This window comes from Esox lucius, chromosome 18 (genome assembly GCF_011004845.1).
Source record: "Esox lucius isolate fEsoLuc1 chromosome 18, fEsoLuc1.pri, whole genome shotgun sequence".
NCBI lineage: Eukaryota > Metazoa > Chordata > Actinopteri > Esociformes > Esocidae > Esox > Esox lucius.
The window spans coordinates 863864-877366 of NC_047586.1; the positions used below are offsets into that span (position 1 = coordinate 863864).

Sequence of the window (13503 nt, forward strand, 5' to 3'; positions counted from 1 at the left end):
GACTCGAATTTAAAACAAGTTGGGGTTCACATTAGTTTGAGGTAGACAGTGAAGGGGAATTTGGACATTAGTGTGGTGTGGGTTAGAAAATGTGGGGTTCACATTAGTTTGAGGTAGACATTAGCGTGGGGTTCACATTAGTTTGAGGTAGACATTAGCGTGGGGTTCACATTAGTTTGAGGTAGACATTAACGTGGGGTTCACATTAGTTTGAGGTTGACATTAGCGTGGGGTTCACATTAGTTTGAGGTAGACATTAGCGTGGGGTTCACATTAGTTTGAGGTAGACATTAGCGTGGGGTTCACATTAGTTTGAGGTAGACATTAACGTGGGGTTCACATTAGTTTGAGGTTGACATTAGCGTGGGGTTCACATTAGTTTGAGGTAGACATTAACGTAGGTTCACATTAGTTTGAGGTAGACATTAGCGTGGGGTTCACATTAGTTTGAGGTAGACATTAACGTGGGGTTCACATTAGTTTGAGGTTGACATTAGCGTGGGGTTCACATTAGTTTGAGGTAGACATTAACTTGGGGTTCACATTAGTTTGAGGTAGACATTAGCGTGGGGTTCACATTAGTTTGAGGTAGACATTAGCGTGGGGTTCACATTAGTTTGAGGTAGACATTAGCGTGGGGTTCACATTAGTTTGAGGTAGACATTAGTGAAGGTGCGGTAGAGTGTGTGGGACAATGATGCCCTCATGTCAAGAATCAGGAACTTCTGTTCGCGTCACATGGTTTGAGTTCTCACGGGGGATTCCAGAAAGATGGTTGAATAAATTCAGAATTCCCGGAATGTCCTCAGGTAGCTTGACATTTCAACTGTACACGGTCAGGGTAAAGATGGCTAAGGTTAAAACATTGAAGGAGGCATGTTTGCTTCTAAGCAATTGTTGCTATGCTTACTGATCAGGCTACATGCTAAGCAGAGCTAATTGAAAAATTGGTCAAACGACAAACTCATAAATATCATTGGGCTGATCTTAAATCCTCCACATTATATAGAAACATCCCCTTACAAAGTGGGTGTATTGTTCAGGGACAAAGTTGAATTTAAAGATACAAAGCATATAAAAAACTAAAACCAAGCCAACATGAAAGAAACAAAGAAATTACAAGAGCAGTCTAATCTCACACTGAGAACACAAAGAATTCCATGTCTTTATTTAAAATACTTAAGGCAATTATGAAACCTCTGCATCAGAATACACTCAGGGTCAGCAGGTCGGGCCGGACAAAGTCTGCAGCGCCACTCACCTCCCAACATTTACACTCCAGACAAGTCTCTTTCCCCTAAAACACAGCAGGACAACGAAGATCTGGGATACATTCCATTTACATTTAAACTGCAATTCCATATTTCTTATTTTAGATTTTGGACTTTTAATTCCAGTTTCAGTCCCGCATAGTCTGAAATTAAATGTAACACACATCAACCTGACATACTGTGGAGCCTTTCTCTACCAAGACATTAGGGGCACCCTCAGCTAGGCTAATGAGCGTGTTTCAAACAATGCACCATCATTTACTATATGTGACCTGATATGTTGTAACTGCATATATAAGTTGTAATAATTCATTTAAAAACATGAAATGCAAAGTTCATCGATCCCTTGTTTCTCTCCTGTAGAACAAACTGTCACTTAAACATCACATTCTTCAAAACATTTCTATATATATATTATTATAAATCTGCACTTCTAATGAGGAAATACGGAGTCACGTTAAAAAAATAAACCCTCTATATTCAGTTGACACTTCTCTGACCATGCGCTACTAGACTACGTGTCATCCTGGACTTCATATCAAATGGCCCCCTATTCCCTGCGCCATGCACTAGTGTATACCAGGATCTATGGGGCGTAGGGGGCCACTGAGGAAGGCGCTTTGCTTCTTCAAGTAGAAACCAAACATAAAGACACAACAATGGGCTAACTTCACAGTTGATACGAACACAGCAAACGTTTCCATAGCAACACGGTTCACAAACAAGCCACTGGGATACCTCACGGAACAGGATCAGAGCCGGGATTACCCAGAAAACCTGCCTGGATCCACCCTGGGACTTCAGCCATGTCATTTTGATTTGGAAAGGGAAGGATTTTCGATGAGGGGGTCACATGGGCACATACATTACATAGTAAACCATTTTTGGGGACCCATTTTGTATTGACAACAGCATTTTTACAATCAGTGGGCAAAAGTTGCAGCTTGCATCCTGAAGTAGCGTCCATTTGACTGTCAGAATCTGGAGATCCACAGGGCAACACTGCGAGTGGTGAAATGGCCATAACAGATTTCCTTGCCTCACCATGTTCCAGTGCCTCCAGGTGGGTCGCTGGCTGAAAAGCAAACCAAGGGTTTCAATCAAGTGATTGTATCCTGATGTGCTGATCTGACTAACTTCCTGTTTGGAGGTGCTCTGTTGAAGAAATCAGAAAAGCAAATGGCCAGGAGGGCGAGGAGGAGGACATGCCATCATCTTCATTTCTCACAAGTTGCTGCGACAGGTTAGCTAGCCAACTGATTCATCCTTGATCCTGATCTGTGGTATGGGCCTGTGAACAGATTCCACAAGCACCAACATATCAGGGACCAAGTGAAGTCCTCACATTCACCCGGACACATTCATTCAGCTACTTCTCCAAGGGGGCAGGGTCAGAATATTGCACATTGTGTTAGAAGTAGAGCACACATGATTCCTCTCCATGTCAGAGAGGAATACTTCTAAATAGCAAATTTCTGCCTGAACGTTCCAGAAGATTGTGTCCTGCTAAAAACGACCCAGTTATTTAGTGGGTTAAGGGGTTGATAGGACAGCAGAGGAAGGGGATAGGCTGAAACTATGGAAGATGACGTACGGATAGAATGTTGGGAGTAAAGCTGATGGTAGAAATAGTGGTTTTATAAAGGCATAATGTGAAACTTAAGATACAGCAATGTAGGCCAAGTTTCATGGTGTATGTTTCTAAAGTTTATTCAAATGCCCATAAGCACCGCTAGTCCTTCAGTGTGTGTGTGTGTTGGGGGGGGGGGGGGGTATTGAAGTAGAATCCATTGGTCACAGAGACAAAAAGAGGATACAGATCTCAAACCTCTCTACACTGTCCAAAGGCATCAAAACATTTCTAAATCATTAGGCTAGGTTCTAGAATCATCAGGTTCTACATTTGTGCATGACTCTGCATAGCAGCCGCCGAAGATCTTACATCTAAAAGAAAAGTGGACTGAGAAGTCTTTTTGTACAATCTTATTTATGTTAATGCAAGATGTGGCCCAGCTCTCCCCTCCCCCATCAAGTCATATACTGCCTCCCCACCTCCCCCTTTTCCCCCTGTCCCACCACTTCTCCCTCCTCGTCCTCCTCCTCTTCATCCACCTCTTCCTCGTGGGTGTTGGGCATCTGCACTTTGACCCAGTTGTCGGCGGCGAGGCCGTGTTTCTTCTGGTGCCGTTTGTAGTTGTCCCAGTGTCCCGTGGTATAGCCACAGTCCTGGCACTTGTACGGCTTCTCCCCAGTGTGTCTCAGCATGTGCCTTTTCAGGTTCATACTCTGGTTGCAGCTGTAGCTACAGGCGGCACACTGGAAGGGCTTGGCGCCCGAATGCACCCGCTGGTGGCGCTTCAGGTTGGCCAGGTTCCCGCAGGCGTAGTCACAAAGGTGGCACTTGTAGGGCTTCTCGCCCGTGTGGACTCTGTGGTGGCGCTTCAGGTTGTCGAAGTGGGCTGAGGCATAGTCGCACTGCGGGCACTTGTAGGGTTTCTCCCCGCTGTGGGTCTTCATGTGCCTGGCCAGGTGGTTGGGGTAGTGGGTCAGGAAGGGGCAGGCGCTGCAGGTGTACACCTTGTCGCCGCGCTCCCCGGGGCTGTTGGGTCCCGAGGACTCCTTGGTAAGCATGTCCAGGGTGCACTTGGCACAGATCTGGGCGGTGGAGCCGTCCTCGTCCTCCAGGGGGACTCCGCAGAGTCGACAGCTGAAGGGGAAGAGGAGAGGGGGGAGGGCGTCTATGTGGGAGTCCTCTGACTTCACGCTTGTGGTCCCAGCCCCGCCCCCAGCCCCGCCCCCAGCCCTGCCCCCAGCCCTGCCCCTGGTCCCGGTCATAGACCCAGCCACGGCCCGGGCCCCAGGTCCAGGCACACAGCCAGGGGCCTCCAGAAGAGGCTGGTGGTCTAGGGGTGGAGGTGGGGTCAGCCTTGGCCCACTGAAGCATGGCAGGTAGTCCCTGTTGTGGGGGCCCATGTGAAGGGTTGGCTCAGGGCTTATGGCTTCTGGAAACACAAGTGGGAGAAAACAATCCATTTAGCAGATTCAGTTGAAATGAATTTGATTAGAAATCTATTGCAGTGTGGAGATTTGTATTTTGCTTCATCATAAAAACAAACTATATTGAAACACCATAAAGAGCAAAAGCTTAAAACAAAAGAGACCCAGAGTGTAATGTTTCATTATCGGACTCATTATCAACATCCACAGTCCACCGTTAAAAAACAATCACCATTAACATCACCTGGTCATCTACATGACAACATAAAAAACACTATAATCCAATAAAACCTCAGCATCCATCAGGGTCCAGATAATTATCAACACATTATCATCACAACATTTACAGCATCACAATAAAAGAAAGAAAGGTCAGTTCTGATTAAGCGTTCAATACGCAAATGAACTGGGAACAAATGACTTACCATCCCCCGAAGCACTGGGCTCCTCCCTGTTCCGCTTCTGACTAATAGCAGGGGGCCCACTGGCAGCAGGACCAATAGGAGCTCCAGTAACATGTCTGACCGCTTCCTGTCCCACTTCCTGTCCCGCCCCCTGTCCCTGCTGCCCGACCACATGCATCCTCTGGTGCCTCTTCAGGTTCCCCAGGGAACTGCAGGCAAAGGAGCAGCGGTCACACTTGTATGGTTTTTCCCCGGTGTGGATCCTGAGATGCCTCTGCAGGTTGACCAGCTGAGCCGAGGCGTAGCTGCACAGAGGGCAGTGGTACGGCTTCTCCCCGTTGTGCGTCTTCATGTGGCGCTTCACGTGGTTGGCGTAGCGCGACGAAAACCCACACAGCTGGCACGAGTGGAGCTTGGAGGACGGGCCGTCGTCGCCCGTGGCCAAGGTATCGTCTCCGCCGTCCGTCCCGCCCAGCCTTTGGTCCTCCCCATCGTCCCTGGAGCGTGGGCCGGCGTGGGCGCGGAAGCCGCCAAACGCGGCGTGGAATTGGGAGCCCCCCCCTTTGCAGCAGCGGTAGCAGTAGGGCCCCACCAGGTCTAGTCCACAGCCCCGGCAGGACAGGTAGGGGGGAAAAGGCGCCTCGCGGTCAGGTCGGGCTGGAGCTTCGTCCTCCTGGTGGCGTGGGTCGGTGGCTGAGCGAGAGACATGGTCATCTGTGTCACTCTCCATACTGAGACGGCTGTAGACGGAACCCTCCTCTTCATCACCCAGAGGAAACACAGAGAAGCCAATCTCAGCCGCTACAGAGTCTGAAAGACAACACACCACGATGAATCCACACAGCCAAGGGTTCTCCTAACAACACCATGAAATCGGAGTCAATACAGACAGAAAATCTGATACTATCCTGGGACATCTGAGACAATACAGATCACACAGAAATACTAAGGCATATTTACATATTTTTGAGAAGCAGTCAAATCTCTTCAGAAATCCAAAAACCCATTCTGAGGCAAATTGTTTCGAATAATGAGAAAAACCAACATGAATCTACCAACAAAAGACACACAAGCTCTCAGACAAACAGAAACATCCTTCACTTCAGTCACAAACTTCAAACCCTATAAACCCAGAGTAAACACTCAGAGATGCCTGAGTCAATGAGATCCACAGGGTGAACATTAAGACAGATCTGACTCAACATTTGGAATCAATAAAACATTAATAAAAGCACAAAAACCCTCCTGTAAAACAGTATGTTTAAAGATCCTGTAAACAGTTGCTTATAGTCTTCTCTGACAGCATGTCAGTCCCAAACTCTCCCCATCAATGCTGGACTATATTGAGATCTATTTCTCTTCTCTATTAAGGTTTCCCTTGATACTCACAGTGCTGACAAATTCAGTTAGAATACTGCTGTACCACTGACAACAGAAAGAAAGAGGAAATGGCCTAGCCCCTGGTCCGTCTAGCCCCTGGTCACCTTTCTGGCAGCCTTCTCTTTTTGTCAGTCATGAAACTAAACACAGCAGTAACAAAAAACATAAGTCCTTTTTCTCTGTCTCTCCTTTTCTCTCTCTGTCACTCCCTCTCTGTCTCCTTAGTTAGTCCTGGCCTTTTCCACCCCTCTGAAGGTATCAACTGTGAGCTGAGAGAGAGTCTGTGCTGGTCTTTTATAGAGCCCATCTGCCCCACCTCCCACCCCCCTCATGGAAACCCTGCCTGGCTGTGTTATTACCAGACCTGATGATAATGATGATGATAATGATGATGATGATGATAATGATGAGGGGTAGATGATGATGATGATGATGATGACAGTGGGGGAGCAGCAAGCAGTAGGGAGCTTGCAGGAGATGATGATGATGATGAATGCTTCCAGGGTAATAATGCTCTCAATGATGATGATGATGATGATGGTGGTACTGGGGCTTTTTATGACCCTTATATAATGACTGCTGTTACTGACTTTTTTAAAAATGTATTTCTTTGCAGTTTTTCAGTTCATAGGGGGAGGGAGAGATGGAGGGATGGATGGAGGGAGGGATGGATGGAGGGATGGGTGGAGGGATGGGTGGAGGGAGAGAGAGATAGAGGGAGGGATGGATGGAGGGAGGGATGGAGGGATGGGTGGAGGGAGAGAGAGATAGAGGGAGGGATGGATAGTCTGCACTGCTTCACTCAGCTGTAGACTCAATACACACTGCCCATCATATTAATATAGCGTGTAGACTACACTGGCCGTCCTATTAATATAGCGTGTAGACTACACTGGCCTTCATATTAATATAGCGTGTAGACTACACTGGCCGTCCTATTAATATAGCGTGTAGACTACACTGGCCTTCATATTAATATAGCGTGTAGACTACACTGGCCGTCCTATTAATATAGCGTGTAGACTACACTGGCCGTCCTATTAATAAAGCGTGTAGACTACACTGGCCGTCCTATTAATATAGCGTGTAGACTACACTGGCCGTCCTATTAATAAAGCGTGTAGACTACACTGGCCTTCATATTAATATAGCGTGTAGACTACACTGGCCGTCCTATTAATATAGCGTGTAGACTACACTGGCCGTCCTATTAATATAGCGTGTAGACTACACTGGCCGTCCTATTAATATAGCGTGTAGACTACACTGGCCGTCCTATTAATATAGCGTGTAGACTACACTGGCCGTCCTATTAATATAGCGTGTAGACTACACTGGTCGTCCTATTAATATAGCGTGTAGACTACACTGGCCTTCATATTAATATAGCGTGTAGACTACACTGGCCGTCCTATTAATATAGCGTGTAGACTACATTGGCCGTCCTATTAATAAAGCGTGTAGACTACACTGGCCGTCCTATTAATAAAGCGTGTAGACTACACTGGCCTTCATATTAATATAGCGTGTAGACTACACTGGCCGTCCTATTAATATAGCGTGTAGACTACACTGGCCGTCCTATTAATATAGCGTGTAGACTACACTGGCCTTCATATTAATATAGCGTGTAGACTACACTGGCCGTCCTATTAATATAGCGTGTAGACTACACTGGCCGTCCTATTAATATAGCGTGTAGACTACACTGGCCGTCCTATTAATATAGCGTGTAGACTACACTGGCCGTCCTATTAATATAGCGTGTAGACTACACTGGCCGTCCTATTAATATAGCGTGTAGACTACACTGGCCGTCCTATTAATATAGCGTGTAGACTACACTGGCCGTCCTATTAATATAGCGTGTAGACTACACTGGCCTTCATATTAATATAGCGTGTAGACTACACTGGCCGTCCTATTAATATAGCGTGTAGACTACACTGGCCTTCATATTAATAAAGCGTGTAGACTACACTGGCCTTCATATTAATATAGCGTGTAGACTACACTGGCCGTCCTATTAATATAGCGTGTAGACTACACTGGCCTTCATATTAAAATAGCGTGTAGACTACACTGGCCGTCCTATTAAAATAGCGTGTAGACTACACTGGCCTTCATATTAATATAGCGTGTAGACTACACTGGCCTTCATATTAATATAGCGTGTAGACTACACTGGCCTTCATATTAATATAGCGTGTAGACTACACTGGCCTTCATATTAATATAGCGTGTAGACTACACTGGCCTTCATATTAATATAGCGTGTAGACTACACTGGACTTCATATTAATATAGCGTGTAGACTACACTGGACTTCATATTAATATAGCGTGTAGACTACACTGGCCGTCCTATTAATATAGCGTGTAGACTACACTGGCCGTCCTATTAATATAGCGTGTAGACTACACTGGCCGTCCTGTTAATATAGCGTGTAGACTACACTGGCCGTCCTGTTAATAAAGCATGTAGACTACACTGAGACAGACAGTGATTAATGAAGAGCCTAAGGCACTTATGCAAATACTGTTTACATCCCATCTTCAATAAAACAAATCAAAACTCTCTGAGAGCAACTCCAACATAACAATGACTATTCTGTAAATTGTGAGCTGTTAAAAAAAAAAACACCTCATACTCATAGTTAAAATACCAATGAATTCTTTTTACATGGCACCATGTAAGCCTTTCAACAGACACTTTGCTAAATCACGGTCAAAACAGACAGAACATGTCCTTATGATAAACAGGTTTAAACTCAGTTAATAGCAGTAAAGCCATGTAAGGTTTAGAACTACGTATTTATAATCTGCTAAACAACCGCTAAATAGATCTACAATAATGAAGACAAATGCGCCTGGCCTTGCAAAATCAGCTCAGAACCATTGTGACTTTGTGACTCCTACAAAATATTTACTGACAATCTCACATTATTTAGTTCAGTGTCTCAGCCTGGCAGAAAAAGCCTTAATAAATGAAGGACCAACCAGAGTACTTGTCTCCTAGGCCGAGGATTTTGTCATGGTCGTGGTCACCAAACTCAATGTGGTGTCCCAGAAGGAAATCGGCCTCCAATGTCAGGCTTCCAGGAGTTCCCAGGGTTAAAGTACCAGCTGCAGAATCCACTGAAACAGGAAGCACCAGTTAGATCCAGCCTCCATTGTCAAGGTTGAAAATGAAAATGTTTCCACTTTGACAAGGTAAAATACAGTTGAGGAGGATGGTTCAAGAGGTAAAATAAAAACACACATTCAAGGAAACAGTTGGATAATTGCAGATGTTGGTTGAATGTGACCAGATCTCTAGAACGACACTGATCAAAAAAATGAAGAGAACACAGTCATCACAGTATGACACCAAGTCAATGAAACTTCAGGGACATCATTCGGTCCAGTTAGGAAGCAGAAGTGATTTTGAATCAATGTCACCTGTTCTGGTGCAAATGAAAGTGACAACAGGTGCACGGGAGAGGCAACAGCAAGACAACCCCCAAAAAGGGCATGGTTATACAGGTGGTGGCCACAGACATTTGCTCTCTCCTTATCCTTCCTGACGAATCTAGTTGTGTTTTGCTAGTGTCCTTGTCACTACTAGTAGCATGAGGCGGTAACCTGCAGCCCATTCAGGTTGCACAGGGAGTCCAGCTCCTCTAGGATGGCACATCCATATGCCATCGCAAAAAGGTTTGCTGTGTCTCCCAGTACAGTCTCAAGAGCATGGAGGAGACACCAGGAGACGGACCATTACATGAGGCGAGCTGGACAGGGCCGTAGAAGGGCATCAACCCAGCAGTAGGACTGGTATCTGCTCCTTTGTGTGAGGAGGAACAGGAGGACCACTGCCAGAGCCCTACAAAATGACCTCCAGCGGGCTACTCCATGAGGGTCCGACGTCCTCTACAGCCCAGCACCACACAGCTCATTTGGTATTCGCCAGAGAACACCAGAATTGGCAGGTCCGCCATTGGCGCCCCGTTCTCTTCACAGATGAGAGCAGGTTCCCACTGAGCACATGTAAGAGACTTGAAAGAGTCTGGAGATGCTGTGGTGAACACTATCCAGCCTGCAACATCATCCAGCATGACCGGTTTGGCTGTGATGGTCTGGGGAGGCAAATCCTTGGAGGGTCGCACAGACTCCATGTGCTAGCCAACGGTACCCTGACTGCTGTTAGGTACCGGGATGAAATCCTCAGACCCATTATCAGACCTTATGCTGGTGCAGTGGTCCCTGTGTTCCTCCTGGTGCAGGACAAGGCCCAGCCTCACGTGGCCAGAGTGTGTAGGCAGTTCCTGGATGACAAAGACATTGATGCCATTGACTGGTCCTCAAGTTCCCCAGACCTAAATCACATTGAGAACCTCTGGGACGATATGTATCGGTGCATCCGACGCTCGCTGATGCCCCGATCCAGATCTGGGAGGAGATCCCCCAGGACACCATCCACCGTCTCATCAAGAGCATGTTGTCTGGAGTGCATACCAGCATGTGGGGCCAGACACATGGGGGTCATTTTGTACCCAACAAATTACACAATTTACATTATAGATTCCTATCTTTAATATATTTTGCTCATCCTGACGTGTGATTTAGGTGTCCCCTTTACTTTTTTGAGCAGTGTACAATAAGATGCAGCCATTATCCCATTTAAATGGCCTGCCAGTAGGATGCTGCCCTCTAGAGGACATTCTGGTGCATGACAGACTGTCTCTACATAGTGAATATCAGCCCAAATACAGCACTACTGTTGCCCAGAAGCCCTGGCCCCCAATATAGGGCACTACTTGAGAAGGGTCCCTGGTCAAACGTAGTGCACTATCAAGGGGATATGCAGCCAATGGGAAGTCTTGTGATTGTCTTGTCTTTAAACATGTGGATTCATCTTGCTGAATGAAGAGGCTGATGGCAGGGAACAGATAAGGCAGTAGTCAGGGTTTATGAGAAAAACCCATCTGCTGCTAAGGACATGAACTGAGGCAGCTGCTTAAATGTTCCTATGGTACATTCAAATCCCATCTCTGAGGATTTCTCTGAGGTTCAATGCCCATGTGGGCAAAGGTTGTGGTCCCATGTATGTGTTGGTGTTTCTGTCTGATCTGAAGATTGGGCAGGAGTGGCGCTGCAGGGCTGACAGGATGTTGTACCAACTAGGAAACATGGCTATTTAGCTTATCCGTGATTGACTAAATTCAACACACCTGGTCACCATGTCGGTTAAATAAAATACATGAAGTTCTGTAGGACTAGACTGACTGACTCACGTGCTAGATCTGTGGCTGTCAAACCCCTATAGACAAGAAAACATCAGGACTAAAACCAAATGGTGAGGTGTCTTGGGTCCCCAGGAAAGATTTGAGAAGCACTGAACTGCATGATCAAGCCTCTCAAGAGGGTGTGAACTAATTCCATTAGTTCACACCCTACAACTGTGTTGGACACAAATGCTGTTCCTAGATTTTTAATCTGAGTTTCCTACATTTTTAATCAAGACATCTAACGGGCTGGGATCCGGGACATCTAACGGGCTGGGATCCGGGACATCTAACGGGCTGGGATCCGGGACATCTAACGGGCTGGGATCAGGGACATCTAACGGGCTGGGATCCGGGACATCTAACGGGCTGGGATCCGGGACATCTAACGGGCTGGGATCCGGGACATCTAACGGGCTGGGATCCGGGACATCTAACGGGCTGGGATCCGGGACATCTAACGGGCTGGGATCCGGGACATCTAACGGGCTGGGATCCGGGACATATAACGGGCTGGGATCAGGGACATCTAACGGGCTGGGATCAGGGACATCTAACGGGCTGGGATCACGGACATCTAACGGGCTGGGATCAGGGACATCTAACGGGCTGGGATCAGGGACATCTAACGGGCTGGGATCCGGGACATATACCGGGCAGGGATCAGGGACATATACCGGGCAGGGATCAGGGACATATACCGGGCAGGGATCAGGGACATATACCAGTCCTCTACAGTTAAAAAGAAAATGACAGTTTGAGCCCTTACACTTGACTGGTTGAGGATTCTGCTGTTTTCTTCTTGGCATCTTCCAGTCTGCCTCTCTCTATTGCAACCTCTTCTGGTAGACCTCCCGAACTATCAGCTCATTCTGTTATCCAAGAAACGTCTTTTTTCATGGAGTTCTACTAGTAGTGACAAACTAACAAATGTGTCGACAGAATAAAAATTACATTTGCACATACAGTACTTTATTAATGTGGCAGTTAAATACGTTATTAACGATGCAATGATATAATATTAATATCACAAAACTTCATGACAATATGATTATTTCTAAGTTCATGTGGACTGTGTCTTGATAGCCACTCAAATGTGGCTACCAAGACACAGTGATGCAATTCAAACATAATTGCTTTAGGTAAAAGCTGGCTTGGTACCAAGAGTGACACGCGAACCAACACGCTTCAAATAACTTATAATAAGATGTAACTAACCAGTTACCTAACCTAGGTTGTTAGTTTGGTACAGTCAGTACATAGCTAGCCATCATCAAGATGAAGCAAGGTCAGTTCGGTGTTATGTGAATGTGGTTGCAACTAGGGCAGCTCCCGGCCCTTAATGATCCTTTGTAGACCACTAGCTAACTGCTAATGTAATTATGTTCGCTAGCGTAGCCTGCTAGTATCTACTAGCAACGACAACAGTGCACGATGCTACCAGGCTATTCACTATTGACTGAAACATGAAAAGGTTACACAAAGAATATAGGAACGTACGGACATTATTTATAGATGTCTGTCCGGTAGCGGTGTTAGAACGAGTATTCTAAAACGAGATTGTTAGATAATGATAGTGCAGGTTATGATTAACATTAGTCGCTATTGAAAAAGCAAGTGTGTTCTATTAAAATAGCCGAGCAGCAACTAGTAGCATGCAAGCTAACGTACCTTCATTTAGTACATAATCTCTCGATTGTAGGCGTTTTCATCCGACAACGCTCCATTTAACTGTACATATACGAGAGCTAAATTCCCGTGTCTAGATGTCCGCCATTTCTTTATGTGCTACGACGACGAAGAAAGGCAATTAATGGTGTTTTTCATAACTTAATTGATTTTTAGATTTTCATTGTATACATTCTTTTCTGTTGGTCACGTATTTCCGCTTCCCAAATCAATTTCCGGTGACATGTGTCATGGTAATTGTAGTTTAAACAAATCTTAACTATTCAGACATGTTAAATGTTTACATTGACAGCACATATAAACTATATTTAAAATTATTTTAATGATGTGACCAAAAACACACATTATATTCCTTAATTGGGCCTAGGCAAAATACACCACTGTGTGATCTCTGCAAATGGACAAGGCATTTATTTTTTATAGAACAATTAGGCTACATTCTGTTCTAATCTTTTCAAAGAAAATATGAATACAAAGAAGAATACGTTATTAATTAGCC

The 13503-nt window shown here is 45.6% G+C and overlaps 1 protein-coding gene across 4 annotated transcripts; it reads right to left on the reverse strand.

Moving 5' to 3' along the window:
• Window positions 1–1151: 1151 nt before the first annotated feature.
• znf513a (zinc finger protein 513a) lies at window positions 1152–13208 on the reverse strand. Of its 4 annotated transcripts, none has more exons than XM_029114745.2 (5): window positions 12987–13208; window positions 12085–12187; window positions 9052–9189; window positions 4694–5482; window positions 1152–4273 (listed from the first exon to the last, which is right to left on the reverse strand). In XM_029114745.2, the coding sequence occupies exons 2-5, from the start codon at window positions 12122–12124 to the stop codon at window positions 3300–3302; spliced, it is 1941 nt and encodes a 646-aa protein (XP_028970578.2). In that variant the 5' UTR covers window positions 12125–12187; window positions 12987–13208; the 3' UTR covers window positions 1152–3299. The 4 variants fall into 4 exon arrangements, with proteins under 4 accessions (XP_028970578.2, XP_028970577.2, XP_028970579.2 ...); XM_029114744.2 differs by having other exon boundaries at window positions 12085–12238; XM_029114746.2 differs by lacking the exon at window positions 9052–9189 and having other exon boundaries at window positions 12085–12238.
• Between the last annotated feature and the right edge of the window lie 295 nt (window positions 13209–13503).

What these genes read in the sequence shown, in the direction of transcription:
- znf513a (XM_029114745.2), bottom strand. Translation starts at nt 12,124, where the DNA reads ATGCCAAGAAGAAAACAGCAGAATCCTCAACCAGTCAAGT. An exon ending in GAATCCTCAACCAGTCAAGT is followed by an intron (nt 9,190 to 12,084) that starts GTAAGGGCTCAA and finishes TTCCTGTTTCAG; the next exon opens with TGGATTCTGCAGCTGGTACT. An exon ending in GCCCAGTGCTTCGGGGGATG is followed by an intron (nt 4,274 to 4,693) that starts GTAAGTCATTTG and finishes TTGTGTTTCCAG; the next exon opens with AAGCCATAAGCCCTGAGCCA.